The 21,207-nt window shown below is 50.9% G+C and overlaps 2 protein-coding genes across 2 annotated transcripts in view; both read left to right on the forward strand.

Moving 5' to 3' along the window:
- Positions 1–14,522, forward strand: part of LOC121443603 (RNA polymerase II subunit A C-terminal domain phosphatase SSU72) — a 31,498-nt gene extending 16,976 nt beyond the window's left edge. Inside the window, exons 3-5 of the mRNA XM_041645423.1 lie at positions 12,347–12,486; positions 12,874–12,992; positions 14,221–14,522. Coding sequence (XP_041501357.1) covers positions 12,347–12,486; positions 12,874–12,992; positions 14,221–14,322 — 361 coding nt within the window. The 3' untranslated portion in view covers positions 14,323–14,522. The remainder of the gene's footprint in view (positions 1–12,346; positions 12,487–12,873; positions 12,993–14,220) is intronic.
- A 1,000-nt stretch (positions 14,523–15,522) lies between these two features.
- Positions 15,523–21,184, forward strand: LOC121443568 (transmembrane protein 240). The gene is made up of 4 exons (XM_041645370.1): positions 15,523–15,880; positions 16,161–16,267; positions 20,174–20,382; positions 20,456–21,184. Exons 1-4 carry the CDS (start codon positions 15,824–15,826, stop codon positions 20,602–20,604), a joined length of 522 nt encoding a protein of 173 aa, XP_041501304.1. The 5' UTR covers positions 15,523–15,823; the 3' UTR covers positions 20,605–21,184.
- Positions 21,185–21,207: the final 23 nt, after the last annotated feature.

The following is a 21,207-nucleotide window of genomic DNA, read 5'->3' on the forward strand; positions in this document are numbered from 1 at the left end:
GTGAGTTGGCAGGGAAAAGATACTTGATTATAACCTGGTGGCCTAGAGACCACGTCTGCCATATTTCTACTCTTTGTGGCCAGAACCTGTTTCTCCTCATACAGTTGTGTGTTCTACCTCACACAATTCTACTAAAACAAGCTGAGCACAACAGTGGCCATTTGAAAGTGGCCTGGCTCCTAGGTAATGGACATAGAGTTGAAGGTCACGCTCAGCCGCATCGTGAGTTCAAACCCTCAATCCATAGACAAATGAGAAAACACGATGCGTAACAGACCTTGTATTCTGTAAATCTGACAGATTTTAGGCAGTATGTATGTGAGGAAGGGGTGGTCTTATTGCTCATGTAGCTTTGACTGGTTTGGAAGTAATTTTGTAGACCAGGCTGAACTTGAACTCACAGAATATACTTAGAATATACTTGCTTCTATCTCTGAAATGCTGGGGTTAAAGACTTGTGCCACCACACCTGGCCTTAGACATACTTCTTGATGGGATGGGTGATGAGGGGCTGTAGAGATGGCTAAGGCGTTAAGAGCAGTGGCTCTTCTTCCAAAGGTCCTGAGTTCAGTTACCAGCAACCACATGGTGGCTCACAAACATCTGTTTTTTTGGGTTTTTTTGTTCGTTTGTTTTTTAGAGACAGGGTTTCTCTGTAGCTTTGGAGCCTGTCCTGGAACTAACTCTTGTAGACCAGGCTGGCCTCAAACTCACAGAGATCCGCCTGCCTCTGCCTCCCGAGTGCTGGGATTAAAGGCGTGTGCCACCACCACCCGGCTCACAAACATCTGTTATGAGATCTGGTCAGTCGTCCTCATCAACTTAGACCATGGAACCCGGTATGAACAAATCCAGCAGAACCGTCACATGCACTGCACATGCCTGCTTCAGCACTGTCAGGGCAAGCATTTCAGTTTTTCTTTTTTTATAGCTGATGAGACTATTGGATAAAATGTGTTAAGTCACAAGTGCATTTACCAAATGGTGGTGATAGCTCACACCTTTAATCCCATAACTCCGAGGCAGAGGCACACAGATCTCTGAGTTCAAGGCAAGCTTGGTCTATAAAGCAAGTTCAGGGCAATCAAGGCTACACAGAGAAACCCTGTCTCCAAAAAACAACAATCCAAAAAAAAAGTGCGTTTACCTAATCTACACTTGGTAACTTCAGCGGTGTGCGTTGTTTGCCGTTGTGAGTGGAAGTTGAGCTCAGCTGGTGTTGACCCTGGTGTTAGGAGTGTTAGTTACACTGTCTCACCAGCCCAGGAGTACAGTTTCTTCTGAACATTTACCATTCTCAAGCCATCGAAAAGCTGACTTGTCCTAAGTCAGGGATTGTGAACCTGAAGGGTTGAAACTTGCTTCACATTGTCTCCGTGGGCTGCACCGATGGTTCTTGCTGAGGGAGTGGGGCTGACCTGAGACTCAACCAACTGCTTCCCTCACAGTTGGATAAAGCCGTGTAGGCTGCAATGTGGTTTTACAATTTGCCTTTTTGAGAATTCCCGACGGTTAGGAAACACATGCACATGCCTAGATGAGTGATAGGAATTCTTCTAAGTTCACCTGATCTCTAGAGACAAATGAAAAATATCTTTAAAACCAGATATGGTGGTTATTATTACTATCTAAGCTTCTCTGTAGACTTGAGGCAGAAGGATCACTAGGAGGAGCCTACCAGTGCAGGATCTGCCTGAGTAACAGACCATTCCCCTTCCAAAAATGAGAGAATTGATATTGTACACCTGTTTCTCAGTACTTGGGAGGCTGAGCTTGAATTTAAGGCTAGCAAGACAAGACTGTCTGAAATCGTCATTTAGGAGTGAGTTTGTTTATGATGAGGAGCCCATTAGTTTTGGTTGTCAGTAGTAGGCAAACCTGTAACACCTTTTATGGTGATGCAAATTGATTTTGTTAATGAGGAATTGTCAGCCTTACCAATGAATGACAAGGAGGTCTGTCAGAGCAAAAGATCAGTGGTTAACACTCCCTGCTCCTGTCACCCACTGCCTGATGGATGGGCTGTTCATAACACTACACAAGGGTGGTTTTTAACTTTTCTGTTTTCCCCTCCATTTATTTTATTTTATTTTTTTTGAGACAGGGGTTCTTTTTGTGGCCCTGGCTGTCTGTAGACCAGGCTGGCCTCAAACTCACAGAGATCCCCTGCCTCTGCCTCCCAGCACTGGGTTCCACCACTGCTCAGCTTTTAACGTTGCTGAGCCGTGCGTGTGTGGAGCTATGACTCCGTCGCCTCTAGCATGCTACTTGGGTTTATCTTTGGGATGTCGCAATACCTTCTGAGTTCAGATTATATTTATATACCCATTTATTGAATGTTCATCCTTAGTTTTGGTCTTGGGGTAGAAGGGAAAAAATGGTTTCTGAGATAGAAAATTATCAGACTTGGCTGTATGGTTAATCTCGTCAGACTGATTGGATGAGCCACATCTAGGAGATTAGTAAAAACAGCTCTGGATATGTCTGAGAGTGTTTCTTTTTAATTTATAATTTTATTATTGTTTTTGATGTATGAGCATGGTGCACATATGCTACGACATGCATGTAGACGTTAGAGGACAACTATGGGAACCATGTCTCTCCTCACGTCTCTGTGGGTTCAGGGGCTGAACGTGGGTTCTTGGGCTTGTATATGAAGTTCTTTACCCACTGAGCCATCTCAACAGCCAAGACTTCGGAGATTGTGAGGACTATGACCTAATTGATCCTTTGAGTTCATAATACTGGCAAAATTGGGAGGTGAAGGGGCTTTTAGAAGTAGGTTACAGGCAGCATGTCCTGGAATTATGTTTTTTTTCCTTTGAAATTATTTATTTTTTAATGTATGTGAGTGTTTTGGTGGATTGTTTGTCTGTACACAACATGTATGCTTGGTGCCTGCGGAGGTTAGAAGGCAGCATCACATCTCCGGAACTGGTATTGATGAACTGTTGTGTGCCACTGTGTGGGTGCCAATAGTCAAGTTCAGGTCCTCTGAAAGGCAACAAGTTCCCTTAGCTGCCTGTTGGGATTATACCTTATACGAGTCTCTACTGCATTCCCCTGCCTGTTGGGATTATACCTTATATGAGTCTCTACTGCATTCCCCTGCCTGTTGGGATTATACCTTATATGAGTCTCTACTGCATTCCCCTGCCTGTTGGGATTATACCTTATATGAGTCTCTACTGCATTCCCCTGCCTGTTGGGATTATACCTTATATGAGTCTCTACTGCATTCCCCTGCCTGTTGGGATTATACCTTATATGAGTCTCTACTGCATTCCCCTGCCTGTTGGGATTATACCTTATACAAGTCTCTACTGCATTCCCCTGCCTGTTGGGATTATACCTTATATGAGTCTCTACTGCATTCCCCTGCCTGTTGGGATTATACCTTATATGAGTCTCTACTGCATTCCCCTGCCTGTTGGGATTATACCTTATATGAGTCTCTACTGCATTCCCCTGCCTGTTGGGATTATACCTTATACAAGTCTCTACTGCATTCCCCTGCCTGTTGGGATTATACCTTATACAAGTCTCTACTGCATTCCCCTGCCTCCAGCATTGAGTGACATCTCTAACTCGGAGCCCTGTTTCTTTGCCAGGTTGCTCTTTCAGATGTTTCCTCATGATATGAAAGTTGCTGTGACACAGTCCCGTCAATCCAGCCTGTGGGTGTGTCCTTCTTTCCTCTGTAGCCCTCCACACCATTGCCTTGTCAGCTTAAACCAGTGAGAGTTGCTGGATATATGTATTTCGATGAGGTTTTACTAATCTCTAGTTGCAGGTGAAGTGAATGTTTCTTTTGTTCTCACTGAGTTTAGGATGGGAACTTCTGACTCCTCAGAGTGCACCCTGCTGTGCAGACACAGCGGTTCTGGGTTCTGAGCAGTGCTTCCTCCTGTGGACTATGGTGCCGTCTCGCAGACAAAGCTTGGCAATGATTTTCACTTGTTTGCTCTTCATTTTCATGTGGTTGGTAGCTGTATTTTTTCCTTATCTTATATTTTAAATATTTATTTATTTATTTATTTGGATGCTCTGACTCCATGTACACCTGAATGCCAGTGGAGTACATCAGATTCCATTAAGTGTTGGAAGACACCATGTCACTGCTGGGGATTAAGCTCAGGACCTCTGGAAGAGCAGCCAGTGCTCTTAACCTCTGACCCGTCTCTCCAGATCCTGCTCACTGAACTTTTAAAAGAGTTTTTTGTTTGTTTGGTTTTGGTTTTTGGAGACAGGGCTTCTCTGTAGCTTTGGAACCTGTCTTGGAACTTGATCTGTAGATCAGGATAGCCTCGAACTCAGAGAGATCCACCTGCCTCTGTCTCCCAAGTCTTAGGATTAAAGGCATGCACCACCTCCACCACTTGGCTTTATCTTAATTAATTATTTTTTTTGGTGAAGAGTTTTTAAAAATGGTGTGTGTTGTCACAAGTATGTCCCAAGCCAGGTACCAGTTCCCAAAGGAATAACTCATCCAATTTTACTAAATTATTGATTGTATCTCATATGTTCTACAGCAGGTCTGACGTGGTGTTATGGCCGAAGGATATTTGCCTGCTTCTCAGTAATCAGAGGTTTATCAAAACTGATTGGCCAGCGTAGTTGCCGTGGCCATTCAAATATCTGGATGTAAAGTGCCTGGCCTTTCTCCTGTGGACACTGAGTTCATCACCTTCTTGAGGTTGTCCCTTGAAATAAGACTTCTCTGGGTTCCTTAGGGCATATCCAGAGAGTCTAGAAGAGCACGCTTCTCAGTGCCTTCTTCAAGAAGGGCGCAGGTGTGGTTGAGCAGCCAGTATTCCATTCAGGAAATGCAAGATGGAGCTGAGCACTTGACCTCTTAAGAATGAACAGTTTCGCCGGGCAGTGGTGGCGCACGCCTTTAATCCCAGCACTCGGAGGCAGAGGCAGGCGGATCTCTGAGTTCGAGGCCAGCCTGGTCTACAAGAGCTAGTTCCAGGACAGGAACCAAAAAGCTATGGAGAAACCCTGTCTCGAAAAATCAAAAAAAAAAAAAAAAAAAAAAAAGAATGAACAGTTTCTCCTGGTGCAACACTGAGGAGTGGAGGTGTAACCGATTTGCAGAGATACTCAGTGTGTATGTGGTGGGGTGGGTGCGGGTAGCCGGACCCTATCCTGACGTTTTGCTATTTCTAGGCTTACCATTACCCTAAAGAAAGAAAAATATCATTAGCACACATACACACACCAAAAGAAAAAAAGAAAGAAAGAAAAACTGTGTTTATAGTGGTACTGTGGGTTCCAAGGGACCTCAGTAGGTTCTTTATGGGCAGGTATGCAATGCAGCCTTACTAGGGTATGGGTGCCCCCACAGTCTTTGTCCCTTTATGTGCCTATATTCCGCCTTGTCCACTGAAAGAAATCTCAGTACATCATTGCTTCTCTGTAATTGCATTTCTCTCTGCTCTTGTTCAAGGGTCATCAGTGCCCAGTTAGGCAGCACCCTGGCTACCTCAGGCCTCTAGACTCGGTGCCCCCTCTCCATTCGCTGTCCTGCGTCAGGTGTTAACTATCTTAGGGTTCATTCCAGGAGGTAGACTTTGATGCAGTAGCCTACAGAATGTATCCAAGCAACCCTGCTTTCCATTTGATCTACTGGTTTTGCCATCACTTGCAATTTTTTGAAAGCTGTTAATAGCGGCTCTGGTTTGGCCTTTGTTCTGCCATCTTTGCCTGCGGGACATTCAACTCCCAGACCATGACCTAGGATACCTGACATTTTTAGCCTGACTGCTTGGAATGAATATTTACTGAAGTTTTTTCCTTTTCTAACCAAGTAACCCCCTTTGGTTGCACAGTGGTGCTGTTCGAATTTCCTCCAGCCATTAGTCCCTGAGCAGCATTGTTTACAGGATGCTGCGTGCGGGACATTGAACTTGCTATCAGATCTGCACTGAACATACGAATCTGGGGTCTAGAGAAAGCCGCCGTCATTGTCAGGGTTCCAGGCATTCATTTAACAAGCCTGAAACCGTGCCAAAGTCTCCATTTCCCTTATGTCAGGACACAATAGTGAGCATTGTCTCATGGCATCAAGTTCCCAACCTTTTTCTGATGATTATTGTTCATGAGTTTTGAGTTTGATGAAGCCTAGTAAATTCGATGATGTAGACACTTAAGCCCTAGAACAGTGGTTCTCACCTGTGAGTCATCACCCCTTTGTGGGTTACGTATCAGATATCCTGCATATCAGTTATTTACATTACGATTCATAACAGTAATATAATTATAGTTAATTTATTTTAAAGATTTATTTATTATGGATACAGTGTTCTGCCTGCATGTATGCCTGTATACCAGAAGAGAGGACCGGATCTCATTACAGATGGTTGTGAGCTACCATGTGGGTGCTGGGAATTGAACTCAGGACCCCTGAAAGAGCAGCCAGTGCTCTTAACCTCTGAGCCATCTCTCCAGCAAAATTAGTTATGAAGAAGCATAACTAATGAAATAATTTCGTGATTGGGGTCACCACAACATGAGGAACCTGTATTAAAGAGTTGCAGCATTAAGAAGATTGAGAACCACTGGGCTAGAAGATTTATTAAAACTTAGTCATGGGGCCAGCCAGATAGCTTAACAAGATAGTTGCTGCCACTCCCGACAACTGTGTGCTATGCCCCAGATCCATCCCGGAAGGAAAGAACTGGCTCACACAAGTTGTCCTCTGATCTTTACACGTGCATGTATACTGTGACCCATGCTCCAGTACGTGTAGGCAGGTACATACCGTGTTAAGTAGGGTGGGCGGTGGTGTTAGCAGCACCTGCCTTTAATACTAGCACACAAAAGGCCAGAGGCCAGCCTGATCTACTGCAGAGAGTGCCTGTCTCAGAAACAGAACGAAACAAAACAAAAATTGTGCTTTGTACCTTATTTTAAACCAAATTTAACTGGAGGTTACAAATAAAGTAATTTCAGGTTGTGGTGGTGGCACAAGCCTTTAACCCCAGCACTTGGGAAACATTGGCGGGAGGTTCTCTGAGCTCAAGGCCAGCCTGTTACACAGAGTGAGTTCCAAGACACCTGGGGCTACTCAGAGAGAACCTGTCTTAAAAAACAGCAAAAAGGAAGTAAAATAATTTTGAGATGAACAAGTAGTCACAGAGTCTCTGGCCCAGCCTGGGAAGACAGGTACATGAAGGAGGTCGTTTGGCACAGACCTGCAGCCACAGACTTTACATTTGTGTTTGTGGTTGAGTATGATGGTGCATTTGGGAGGTTGAGGCAAGATATGACATTGGAGGTCATTGTGGGCTACACAGTAAGATGCTGTCTCAGAACTTGGGGAGCTGCAGTGATAGCCACCAGTACAATGTTTGAGGACTTGAGTTCAAGCCCTGGGATCCACATAATAAAAGCTGACTGAGGTATTCTTGTAATACTTAGGCTGGTGGATCCTTAGGACTTACTGGCTAGCCAGCCTAGCCTGGTTTCTGGCCGGTGGTAGCCGAGATCCTGTAAAGAAGCAAACAGGCAACAGCAGCCGAGGTGGTGTTCCAGCCTGCATTCTCATATGCACACATAGATATGCAGAAAAGTTGTAATTTTAAAGGATGGTGGTAGATAAATGGCATACACTTAAAGTCATGGGCTCTTACGTTGATACTAAACTTGTTTTTCTAGACAGGATTTCTCTGTAACACCCCTGGCTGTCCTGGAATAGCTCTTGTAGACCAGGCTGACCTCGAACTCACAGAGATCTGCCTGTCTCTGCCTCCCTAGTGCTGTCCGGCTTGATATTAAACTCAAAGATTTGTTAGTGTTCAGTAAGCACTCTTGAGAGGAGGGTGATCTGTTCAAGATGTGTAGCTGCTGGTCAAACTGATTTCATTAATTCACCTGAAGTACGTTAGCCTTGATGGCGGCTGTTTGGTTTTAGGATAGGAACTCAGTATACAGCCTCGGCATTTCCAATACCTGCTTTCTGTGGCTTCTTTCGGGCTGGGAGTCCTGCAGCTGCCCCTCTGCCTGAGTGGAGGCTGTGTCTGACCTGTGGGTGTTAGGTTAGGACAGTGGTGAAGGCAGCAAGGTTGAGAGCCCCTCAGAGTTCTTTGTTTCCACCCAATCCCTGTCTTAGGGAACATTGCCGTAAGTTCTGAGTCAGGCTTGTCTTGAATGTGGTTGGTTATGTTTCTGGAGACAGGAGGACTGATTGTGCTGGCCCTTTGGTTAACTTCTGATCAGCAGGATGGGTGAAACCTGTGTTTGAGGGGTCTGTTAAAGATTTATCCATGGTAGTAGTAGCATGGGCCCGACTCAGACCAGGAAGTTCAGCCTGAAGTAGGTTCTTGAGAGGTAGTGAGAGGCCCCATTGCTGTGGGGTCCTGAGGGTCTGTGTACCTCTTAGCCACAGATGCAGGCATTTCATAGAATTAGTGAAGCAGGGTGGCAGAGCTATGTGCCCTGGACTGGCTGTTGTGCACACTTTCCCTTTCTCCAGGGTGGCAGAGCTATGTGCCCTGGACTGGCTGTTGTGCAGTTCCTGCACACTTTCCCTTTCTCCAGGGTGGCAGAGCTATGTGCCCTGGACTGGCTGTTGTGCACACTTTCCCTTTCTCCAGGGTGGCAGAGCTATGTGCCCTGGACTGGCTGTTGTGCAGTTCCTGCACACTTTCCCTTTCTCCAGGGTGGCAGAGCTATGTGCCCTGGACTGGCTGTTGTGCACACTTTCCCTTTCTCCAGGGTGGCAGAGCTATGTGCCCTGGACTGGCTGTTGTGCACACTTTCCCTTTCTCCAGGGTGGCAGAGCTATGTGCCCTGGACTGGCTGTTGTGCACACTTTCCCTTTCTCCAGGGTGGCTGGGCACAGAAAAGAGCACAAAGCTTGTCCTGTGTTGAACTTGACCTGCCTGTGGGTCTGGCCTTTCTTCATAGGATGTTCTGTCAAAAGCTCTGTGCTCTGGGGGGGCCAAAAGCATCCCTTTGGGAGTAGCTAAAGATGTCTGGTTCTGCTCCCACTTGATAGGAAGGTAAGAGTCCATACTCGGTGTCCATGAAGTTGGTTGTGGAAATAGCCCTCTTTGGATGATTGCTTAACTAGTGAAGACATGACTAGTACTATACCTGTGTAATCTTAATTTACAAGTGGATGACTGTATCCATTCCCAGGAGCAACTACTCAGGAATATGTTGCAGGATCCTGGAAGCAGGTCCCCAAGGGGCCAGCCCTCCTCAGGCAGCAGGTTTGAACTAAACGGCAGTTCATAATCCACCATTTTAAATTGTAGTCAAGATTCTTTCTTTCTCTCTCCTCTCTCTCTCTCTCTCTCTCTCTCTCTCTCTCTCTTTCTTTAATGGATGTGGGTACCTAGAAAGACCAGAAGAGGCCATTAGGCTATGTAGTGGTGGTGCACATCTTTAATCCCAATCTTAGGGGTAGGCAGATCTCTGAGTTTGAGGCCAGTCTGGTGTACAGAGCGAGTTCCAAGATAGCCAGGGCTGTACAGAGAAACCCTGTCTGTAGGTTTGGGGCGGGGGAGCATTAGCTCCTGAAGCTGGTATTAGAGGAGGGCTGTAAACCGAGTGTGATTCTGCAAAGGTAGGAAGCTCTCTCGACTGCTAAGCCTTCTCCTTAGCCTCTTTCTCTTATGAGACAAGGTTTCGTATAACCTAGGCTTCCCTCAGCCTTGTGTAGCTCAAGTTGACCTCCTGATCCTCTTCCCTTTGCCTCCTGAATGCTAGAATTAGAGCCGTCCACCAGGAATCCCAGCTCCAGTGCTCCTGTTCTCCTCTGTCCATCCTGTCCTATCACTTAGTATTGAGAAACTGTGTGCTCTGCAAGGAGAGGAGTTTGAATTGTTTGGTAAATCCAGAAGTTTTTAAATGATATTGAATTGTACTTCAATATCCCAGGTCCTGGGGCCCTCAGTGTGAACCCTATATGGGCCCTGTTCCCCGCCTTCACTCTCTGGGGGATGCTCCTCAGAAAGCCAGCAGGGACAGGTCTGGGCTTCCAGGGTCGGGTGGGAGTGGCTCTTCATTCAAGAGAAAGTCAGCCACTGTCACTGTTGGCTCATTGCATGTGGATTAAGTCCATCCACGGTGGGCCACGGCACACCCCAGCCATTGTCACTGTTGGTTCATTGCACATAGATTAAGTCCATCCATGGTGGGCCACGGCACACCCAGCCATTGTCACTATTGACTCATTGCACATAGATTAAGTCTATCCACGATTGGCCACGGCACACCCCAGCCATTGTCACTATTGACTCATTGCACATAGATTAAGTCCATCCATGGTGGGCCACGGCACACCCCAGCCATTGTCACTGTTGGTTCATTGCACGTGGATTAAGTCCTGGCCACAGCACAACCTCAGCTTCCAGGAATCTCACTCCAGTGGCTGCTGATTAGAACCAAAGAACACAATCAGCTTAACACTGTGCCTCCAACTCCTCAGAAGCTTTGCTGGGTTAGCCCAGGGCTTGGCCAAGTGAGAGTTAGCCCAAGACTTTCTTAAGCTTGGGACTCTTGAAGTTTTCCAGCTAACTGGCTGTTCAATGAGGTCGTCAAAAACAGTAACAAGGATAGGGGATCCTGAGAAGGCTGGCCCTATCTACTATGTCCACCTACGTATCCTAGCCTGGTCTCTAAGCTAGTGTTTGGATGGTTGTTGGGGTTTGTGAGAAGTGTCCAATTTGCTGGGAGGTGGTATCACCCGCCTTTAATCCCAGCACTCAGGAAACAGGCAGGCAGATCTCTTGAGTTTGAGGCCAGCCTGATCTACGGAGCAAGTTCCTGGACAGCCAGGACTACACAGAGAAACTCTTTCTCAAATCCTGCCCCGCCCCCCAAATTGTCAAGTTCAGATGAGGTGCTGGCATGATTGTTTCCCAACCTCCATTACACAGAGTGCTCTTCACTTGAGGGTGGTCACTTAAAAGTCATTCCCAGGCAGGGCGATCCTGTGACTGTAGTTCTTGGAGCATTTTGGGGGCCTGACTCTGATAGTGGGGATGCACAGTGGTGTTTCCCACTATCCTTAGCTGTCTCTGTGTGACTTTGTCCAGCTTTTCCTTGGGGTCAGTGCTAAATTTAAGTATCTGGATCCTGATTGGATTCCTTTCCAAAAGGTCTACTCCCCTGCTCCCTGTCTCTATCCCAGAAGTACCAGCCACTGGGTTTGGTCTTAAACTCGCCTCCCCCACCCCCACCCCGGGACCTTGAAGGGCTCTAAGCTTGGACGCAGCTCTTGTTGTAGGCAGCAGGGAAGCAGGAAGGGAGGCTCAGCTGATGATGCAAGGAGTGGGGCTGCCTGGCAGCTCGTGGCCAGGTGTCTTCAAGTTAAACTGTTTAGATTGGCCCCCTAAATGTGGTCTAAAAGCGGCCTTTCCAGTCCAGAATGCAGGGACTAGTTTTAAAAGCACCATGGACTTGCTTAGATAAGTTGAAATGTTAGGAAGATGACTCGGGGTAAGGGTACCTGTGCTCGAGCCTGGTAACCCGAGGTCAGTCCCCAGGCCCCATGATAGGAGAGCCTTTCTGTTTCCCTAAAACAGATGCTTGTTTCTAAGTGTCCAGAGCATCTCACTCCAGGAACTATCTGAGGGATAGGGTGGCACAACCTCAAAGGCCCCAAAGGCAGTGACTCCCGGCTTCTACCCCAGCTGATGGGCCTGAACATGGAGGTGCCATCTGGATTGCCCTTTGGGTTCAACTGGCAGTTTCCCTGCTTTCAGCTGAACCAGACTTGTCCCTCCTGGACCATCACCAGTGGGGTGCTTCCGGACATTTCTGCTGCTGAGTTTTGAGAAATTTGGTGGAATCTGGGTGTGGTGGCAGAGGCAGGTAGATCTCTGAGTTGAGTTTGAGGCCAGCCTGGTCTACAGAGCAAGTTCCAGGACTGTACAGAGAAACCTGGTCTCTGGGAGGTGGGGGCAATTCTGTGGATTTTCCCAGATTTTCTCCCTGCTGTAGCTTAGCTGGATTGGTTTGGTTTCCCGGCAGCGTTGTCTTTGTGTTTTGAGAGGGAACAAATGCATAGATCAGAGCTGTGGTCAGTATGATAGAGGAAAAGGCCACTGTCATGAGAGGAGACCAGAAATGCCTCTGCTTTCTGCCTGATCAGAATGACCACGGCTACCTTGAGCCGTTCGGTAGATTTGGGTCTAGAAATCATGACCCCCAAGAAGTCAGTACCTTGCTGTTGTGGGGCAGTGGTTACCCAGCCTATGCTAAGGCCTAGAGCTGTGATATTGACAAGAGCCAACTTGGAACCCTAAGAGGCAGGGAGACCATTTATTTACAGGCAGATCTAGGTTAGTGAACAATAATTTATCCAAAGCTCCTTGACTCTGGTGTTCAGCTATACACAGAATGGGATTTTGCATATGCTGGACAGAAACAAAAGGATCAAGCCCCGGCCAGAACGGTTCCAGAACTGCAAGGACCTGTTTGACCTGATCCTCACTTGTGAAGAGAGAGTCTATGACCAGGTTGTAGAAGGTGAGTGATGTACAGGACCCCGCCCTCATCCTCTGACCCACATGGACATCTGGAGGATGGCCTGTGAGGAGTCAGCAGAGGACAGGTTCCTGTATGTTGTTGTGAGCCTGTGGCCTTCAGCGCAGCGTCGCGTATTTATTGGGCCTGCCGTTTTATAGAAACTGCTGTTGGTGCCAGCGTGGGTGGCATAGAATGGCCTGGAGTGGAGTATGCTGTTTTCCTAGGCTTCTTCACTGAGCCTGCATTGTGGGTCTGTCCTTAGTTTCTGGAGCTTGGATGCTCAGTCCTTGAGTTACAGTCCAGAGTTCAGGGGCAGGCACAGCGAGAGCTGAACATGGACACATCTGTTACCCAATGCCTAGTAATATTGTGTCTCTTTCGAATCAGATCTGAATTCCAGAGAACAGGAGACCTGCCAGCCAGTGCATGTGGTCAACGTGGACATCCAGGACAACCATGAAGAGGCCACCCTTGGGGCCTTCCTCATCTGCGAGCTCTGCCAGTGTGTGAGTCTGAGCCCTGGTCCAGGCATCCTTACCAAGGAAGTAGCTGTTGGGGCAAGAGGAGGGGACCTCTCATCACTAGCAACTTATTTTCACATCCTGGTTAAAACTAAATTTCAAATAAAGACCAAGTGCACATTCCAGGAGGTTAACAGTGACGTTGGCTTGAGAGCCCATCCCAATGCGTCTGTTGTTGGTAGACGTGATGAATGACATCTCCAGGTCATAGGCCTCTCTTCGGGAAGAAATGACTGACAGTTCACCTCTTCCTCTGGTGCAGAGCTCACCTGGTATTGTCAGAGATGGGTCTGGAGGCTCCCAGAGGAACATTCACAGTATAGGGATATTTTGTGTACTTTTGCCTGATATTTGTCTAGATATTTATCCTCTGAAGACCCCTGGGCTGTGCACCTGCTGTGTGGAGGGGTGATGCTGTGGAGGGACATTGTGGGAGGAGCCATGTGCCTTGTCCCGCCTTTCACCCTTGAGAATTTGTTTAGTTTAGCAGGCAGTGCCAGAGTTGAAGTCCTCTTGGCTTCCCAAGTAGAGGCTGATGGGGAAGTTGGTATGGGGATCCACATTCCTGTTGAATTCAGCCCAGCTTCCACTTTCAGTCCCTGCTCAAGTTCTAGCAGTTGAGCTCATGGTTTGGCTGATAAAGCCTGAGAGACTGTGTAGCCATGCAGGGCAGTGTGGTCAGCAGCCAGCCTGCCTCAAAGTGTTAAAGGCCTGCTGGCAATGCCTGGCCACCTTTGTAGGTTTTCACTACCAGGAGAAGCTGTTGGTGTCTGGGAGTAGAGGCCAGATGTGCGCTAGCCTGCTGCAGGGCACAGGCTGCTCCATCACAAGGCATGGTCGGCCTCTGCTGGACAGTTCTAGGAAGATGCCTGCTTCTTCATGCCCCTTGCTTCACTCATCGCAGGGTTGGGGTGGCGCTGGCTGATGAGGCTTCCATAAACCTGTGATGCCTGAGGGCAGAGCTTGAATCCCAGCCTCGGGATCCAGTCCTTCCTTTGAATCTAGCATTCCCAATATGGGGGTACTACAGTGGCCATTGTGCAGGTCTGGAGCCCATTATCAAAGCAGGGACTGCCAGGAATGGGCCTTTGGGATGACCCTGAGGACACTATCCTAAGACTGTCCCCACTGCAGGAGGGAGATGCAGCCCAGGGCAGGGGAGGGAGGGCGTGTCACACTTCCCGAGTGTCACTCAAGGCTCTGCTTTCCCCAGATCCAGCACACTGAGGATATGGAGAACGAGATCGATGAGCTGCTGCAGGAGTTTGAGGAGAAGAGTGGCCGGGCCTTTCTGCACACTGTCTGCTTCTACTGAGACACTCGTGGACCGTGCACGTCCTGACTTGCACAGCCGCCTTTGGAGCCACTTTTTCAGTGTGTTTTCTCTTCCGATATTTGTTTATACTGCTAGGTGTACGTCGCCAGTGTACTGTACATATGGAATGAGAAGCACACAGAAATGCCAGATTGAAATCCATTGTTTTTAACCAAAAGAAGTAAAGACGGTTTACTGTACAGCCTACAGCAAGTGTCTGTGTTGGCCTTCCTACCCCTTTGCTCTCCACTGCTGGATTGTACAAAAAATCCGAAATAAAACAATAGACTGCCTTATTGGCTGGGAGGGTGGGGGGTGGGACAGGGTGGGGATGGCGGGGAGCAGGGGATGAGATGGGGACTTGGAATCACCGCAAAATTCAGGACCTGAATTCCTGGCCTGAATCCCTGCAGAAGAGGTACCCAGGGCCCTTAAGTACAGCCCTGTGACATATCTGAGACCATCCTTTGACAGAAAGATTACACAGGCCCCGGGCTGTAAGACACCAGGATACCGGGCCCCTCCAGTTGGAACCTTTGGACACAATGCACAGTGGGGTTTGTACTTAGGGATGGAGGTCAGCTGTCCTCTCTTGCTTCCATCACACAGGGCAGGGTTGGTTCTTACACTGTCAGCTCTGTGGACCGGACAAGCAAGGCAGCCACAACAAACAGTACGCTAGACACTAAGCTGCTAGTTTCGGGCTACTGTCCAGCACCCCTTCCTTCCCAGAAGCCTGCTAGCCTTTCCCACCACTGCCACGATGCTCTGGGATGCTCTGGCCTACTCCGTATCTCTTGCCCTCCTACCTCTGGTCCAGTAGTCACAGTCCCTGGTTCCTCTGACCTTGCAGGCCCCTCCCCCGATGGCATTTTCTTGCTGGAGGAGGCTGGGTGCCGACCTTCCTACCCATCACTGGAACCAGGGGGCCCAAGAGGAGGGGCCTTACTTGGAGAAGTAGAGCAGAAACGACCACCCGGTCCAGGCCAAAAAGAGTTCAGCGTGGCACTGGGCAAGGAGATCGGATGAGATGGGGCAGAATGTGGAGCCGAGACCGGAGGGGAGGGGTCTGGGCCTGCGTCGCAAGGATAGGAGTGGAGAACCTCGACCCTGGATGCTGGCGCGGGGCGGCGAAGTCCCTCCCCAAAGGCGGAGGCAGAAGGAGGAGGGAGGAGATAGTGAGGAAGAAAAGGAGGGAGGGAGAAGCCTGGAGGAGGGAAGGGGGAGGAGGGCGGGGGCCGCCGAGCCGACCGCAGGGAGCCGGGCACTGGGAGCACCGGAGGGCGGAGCGGAGCGCGGCCAGCGACGGGCGGCGAGCGAGCGACCCTACAGCAGCCCCCACACCTCAGCTGCCTGTGACCGCGCCTGCCCCCGGGGCCCGCGGCGGCCCGGCGCGCGAGCACTGACCTCTGCGGAGGCGGCGCGGGCTCAGCATCGGGCCGGGGCCGGGAGGGGCACCGGGGCCGGGGGGCGGCGCTCCGGCCCGGCCCGGCCCCGCCCGATGTCCATGAGTGCGAACACCATGATCTTCATGATTCTGGGGGCGTCGATCGTGATGGTGAGCGGAGGGGCTTCCCGCGCGCACCCCCTGCTTCTGCCGCCCGCGCGCGCGCCTTCCCCACCTCGCTTCCTTGTTTACCGGCCCGCGCGGCCTGCGCTGCCCTCCGCGGCTTGCCCTGCGCTACCCTCGCTGCTACCCTGCGCAGCCCTCGCCCCGGCTGCCCTGCGCTTCCCCACCCGCCCGCCCACCCACCCAACCCCGGCAGCCCGACGCTCCCACTCTGCACCCTCTTCGGCCCGGCCCACTCCTCGCCCTGACCGGTCATGGGCTCTTCCAGGCCATCGCGTGCTTGATGGACATGAACGCGCTGCTGGACCGATTCCATAACTACATCCTCCCGCACCTGCGGGGCGAGGACCGCGTCTGCCACTGCAACTGTGGCCGGTGAGTGCGCCCCGGCTCTAGGCACTACACGCGTGATCACACTTGTGCAGCGGGCCCCGTTCGGCCGGTGAGCCGGGAGCAGGCTGGGCCGCAGAGCCCAGAGCTGAATGGTGGGGGCCGCTTCTGCCCGCCAGGTGCTGGGGGAGGGGTTGCCAACGGGAACCCCAGATCAGCCAGCTGTCTCTCTGGGAAAGGAAGCATGACTGAGTCTGTTAGGGACCCTTTCCTCCAGTTCCTTTAGAGAAAAGGCTGCCTGGTGGTGGCATTTTGGGCCATGGAGCCTCCTAGTTCAGGGCCTGGAGGCCTGAGAGCAGCAGCCCTGAGTGGTGCCCACAGTGGAAGACAGGAAGCTGGTTAAGCCCGGGACAGTAGTCTTGCCTATGACCCAAGTCTTCCTCTTGGGTCCTCTGTGTCCACGGCAGGCGAGTGCAGGAGGTCAAGACAGAAAGGGCCTACCTTAAGGAACACCTGCCACAACTGGTCACGTGTAGGGAGGAACTGAAGTAGACTGGGGTTTGTTCAAGGTCACAGTGAGACCCACCACACCCTTCAGGGACCCCCCCCTTCGGTGCATGTGTAGTGATAAAGTCTTCTGGCCTTGCATGTTTGTACGTCCATGTATGAAATAAACATCTTCTCATGAGCCGCGCATGTGTGTACTGTCTGTGCATATACATGTGCGTACACAGCGCACTCACATCCGCATGCACTCATCCCAGAGATGCCCTCATGCGATAACCGTTGTCCCCGCGGGGCAGACCAGGAGGACGTGGACCGAGGTTACACAACTAGGAAAGAGTGGGGCTAGAATCATAGAACCTGACTTCCTCACCCCAACCCACGCTTCCAGAAGTCTGCATACACAGGGCCTAGGGTAGGTGCATGTCTCCTAAGAGCTTATATGGTTACAGGAACAGGCAAGTATGCGGCAGATCACGGGCATTACAGCAAGCAGAAAGGGATGTACACGCGTACACGCACTCACATGCGTTGGACATGGTAGGAAAATTTGCCGTGTGGCCACACATTCCCAGAAAGCCCTGTCCTCCATCTTTGGTATATCAGGAGGGCTCAGAAAAGACATGAGGTTCCCAGGGCATGTCTGTAGGTGAGTCCCAAACCTCCCCAAGACAGAGTCCACATCCTGGGCCCAGTCACTGGACCCATGAACACTGGGAATGGACACGACATATGGGGGCTGTTACAGCGTGTTTGGTTCAGCACTGTCCACGACAGCACACTGAATGGTTTACCTGAGCACAGAGGGTGTGTTCTTAGAGCACATTTACACAGGTTACATATGTGCATCTCATGTAGCAGCCAGAGTACGTGTGGACTCATGTAAACAGACACCTGTAGAGTGGAACATGGAGAGAGGCCTGTGTGTGCAAAAATGTGGAGAGCCACATCCTCCTGTGGACAGTGTTTCTGCGTGTGTCTCTCTACATGTATGTGCTTTGTACACAACTCTACATACAGGGTATGTAAATTCGTTGTACAAAGCACTTTTGTATATTGGTTACATATATGTGTATGTAAAGTACATGTATATAAAACAATATACAGTTCAGTGTGCTCAGGGAACATGTCAGAACATCTCAGCGTGGGTGCAGTGGCAGCAGATTAGTTTGCAAACGGGTTATCTGTGCACATACATGTATACACGTGGTGTCAGCAGTTTGCCTGTGTGTACATACTTTGCAGAATAACTGTACACATGTGTCTGCCTTGTACATGACTATGCAGAATTTTAGACAGAGAACATATATGTAAACTAATGTTCTGAGCAAAGCACGCCAGCAGGCAACCTTTGTGTGTACATACAGATCCATGCACATGACAGCATCCCACAGAGAGAGGGTGGCTGGTTCAGAGCTCGGTGAATGTGCATCTGTGTGTGACGCACCATGCTCATACCCGAACTGTGCACAGTGCATGGGTGTGGGGCTTGTGGGGCCCATGTCCGCAGTATACACGCCATGTCCTGTGCATGCGGACAGCGTGTATACTGGACACGCAGTGACCACGAGTGGACACATGGCAGCATGTGTCATGAAGGTAGGACACATGTATGTACATATCACAGACATTCATCCTGCTTTCGTTCAGAAGACCTATGCCCCTGCCTTCAGGGACTTGGTGTGGGATCGGGAGGAGTCAGGCAATTGTAGATACCCACGCTAACTGTAAAGGCACAGGTCATAACCTCTAACCCCTGGACTCCTGAGGCCCTGGGTTGTCTGGGACCCCACCTTGGCCTACTTGTAGGCTATCTAGGTTTCTTCTTGCTTCCTTGGTAGCTTCTTCATGTTTCTTTTCCTGGAACAGCTACATATTGGGGGCAGTTCAGAAGAAGGATGTGGAGGCCCAGGCTGACCCAGCCCCCACCAGAGCCTGTGACACCCCCCCCCCCCCCCCCGCGTGGTCTGGAAGCACTTCTGCCCCCAGGGCCTGGTGCAGCCATACTTTTGTGCCAGGATCAATAGCGTCCATCCATCATGATGATGGACAGGGGCTGTGCATGAGATGAGTGATGGCTGCCAGGTGTCAGTCATAGTAGCTCCAGTAAACCAGCTGAGGGCTGGCAGCCTAAGCTTTGCCCGTGGGGCTTGGCCAAACTATAGACGGCAGAGTTAGCCCCTGGGTTCCTAAGAAGATCAGAAGAGGACTTGAGGAGTGTCACTGCTGCCCTTCCTCTCCCTGCTCACCTGGGCTTGGGTTTAAAGGTATCAGCCCCTGTGAGGAAGCATCCATGTGACCCCTGCTGGGGCCAGGGACATCAGCAAATGGGTACAAGAGGGGAAAGAGTTTTTATCTGGGAAAAGGCCGAGGGTCTACTCTAGGCAGACACAGGTTCCAGCCTCTCACTGAGAGGAGGAAGAGGTGCAGGTTTAGGAAGCCAGAAGCTATTTTCAGCATGTATTTGAGGTGTCTGTAGAGCCCACGTGGAGACTCGAAGGCAGCTGGAGCTCCTAGCAGACATGGTGGGCAGTGGAAAGAAGGCCCACCCACTAGTGGCTGTGGAAGTAGGTGGACCAGGAAAAGCAGCCTGATAGCAGAAGCCCGGGCAGCCCTTACACTGTCAGGAAGACCCCAATGGTACTCTCGACATCTGGACTGCTGGCTTTGTGGGGTTGGACACCTAAAACGACAGACAGGACAGAAGGACTTCCTCTTGGAAGTTCAGACATCTCTGAAAGGGGGATCAGCCGCCAGGGGGAACGATACTGGAACTCAGGTGCAAGCTGGGAGGGTCTAGGGCATGAAAGCAATGGACAGTTTCAGAAATCTAGGACAGGAAGCAAAGAGGCAGGGAGACCAGGGCCAGAGTGGGTGCTTATACTTAGAAGGCTCTAAAACCTGTCCAGCATGGACCTGAAGAGCTGAAAACGGCCCATTATAAGAACAGTACATGGACGATAGACATGTGGGTCTGTGATGGGCATGAGTGAGGAAGGAAAGACTCCCAGAGCCTCCAAAAAAAGGAGCAGCGGGGTAGATACTGAAAGCCAGAAGCCCAAGGCAGAGATTGTGGAAGAGCAAGAACACTGTTCCTGTAGGTGGTCTCCTGAGAGCAGCCTGTGGGGGCCAAGAGGCATGTCCGGAGGGCCTGGGTTACTGGGCTGTGCTGGGACCTTGGTAGGTAAATGTGAACCCTGCTACAGGACTTTTGGAAGGATGGCCTGTTGGGTGGAGCAGCCCTCCCAGCTGTTCCTACTCTCCTGTTCTGCCAGGTGGGGAGGGAGTGCTGTTTCCCCTCCCAACTCAGCACAAAGGGATTGCTTCAGAGAACTTCCCAGGGTGGCCCATAGGAGCCAAGCCATCCACTTTGGGTCCCAGCACGGACCTGGGGAAGGCTGGGCCAGGGTTGGCAGGAGAGGTGCCAGCCCGCCCTGCCGCCCCCAGGCACCACATCCACTACGTGATCCCGTACGACGGGGACCAGTCGGTGGTGGACGCATCTGAGAACTACTTTGTGACAGACAATGTGACCAAGCAGGAGATCGACCTTATGCTGGGGCTGCTTCTGGGCTTCTGCATCAGCTGGTTCCTGGTGTGGATGGATGGCGTCCTGCACTGTGCCGTGCGCGCCTGGAGGGCCGGTCGGCGCTATGGTGAGTGCCTCGCGCTGCTGCGGGCACCACTTCTGGCCCAGCCCGGCCACCTGACTGCCCTGTCCCCCTGCAGATGGCTCGTGGACCTGGCTGCCCAAGCTGTGCAGTCTGCGGGAGCTGGGCCGGCGGCCGCACAGGCCCTTCGAGGAGCCCACAGGGAACATGGTGCACGTGAAGCAGAAGGTCTACCACAACGGCCACCCCAGCCCACGGCACCTGTGAGTGCACGGGACTTGGGGCTACTGTGCACATGTAAAGGGACCTCGTGGACGCTCAGCTGACGAGACGGGACTGCGGCCTCAGGCCCAGGGTATGCTGGGCTGTGGCCAGCTGGGCTGTGGCCCGCAGGCAAATCCAGTGGAAGGTGCTGTCTCTTCTTTTTATAAAGGGGGTCGGGTGGGGGCTGGGGTCGGGATGGCCACTGGGCTTCAGGGACAGCAACCTGGTTTCCACAGTGAGCAGGACACAAAAGCAGGCTTTTAGAGGTGCTGGGGCCGGGGTGGTGGGTTCACAATGGGGACAGGCATGGCCTGGGTCACGCTAGCCTAAGGCCACATCTCATTGAAAGCCACTGTTTCCTGTGCACCTGTTGTCCATCCGTCCGTCTGGAGGGGAGGGGTGTTGTCAGGGGCCGGCGCCCATCTGCACACGGGAGCATGTGCATGGGGCGTGTGGGACTGGAGGACTGGAGGGTGGGACTGGAAAGGTGGGCCCCCAGCAGCAATAAAGACGCGGTGGCCCCAGGTGTCCCAGCCCTCACTGTGAAGCCCACCCTGCCTGGCCAGTAAATTCTCCAGAAAGCTCCAGCCTCTGCTTCTTCCATCA

This window comes from Microtus oregoni, unplaced genomic scaffold (genome assembly GCF_018167655.1).
Source record: "Microtus oregoni isolate MIOR12 unplaced genomic scaffold, Mior012 000109F_ref0000275, whole genome shotgun sequence".
NCBI lineage: Eukaryota > Metazoa > Chordata > Mammalia > Rodentia > Cricetidae > Microtus > Microtus oregoni.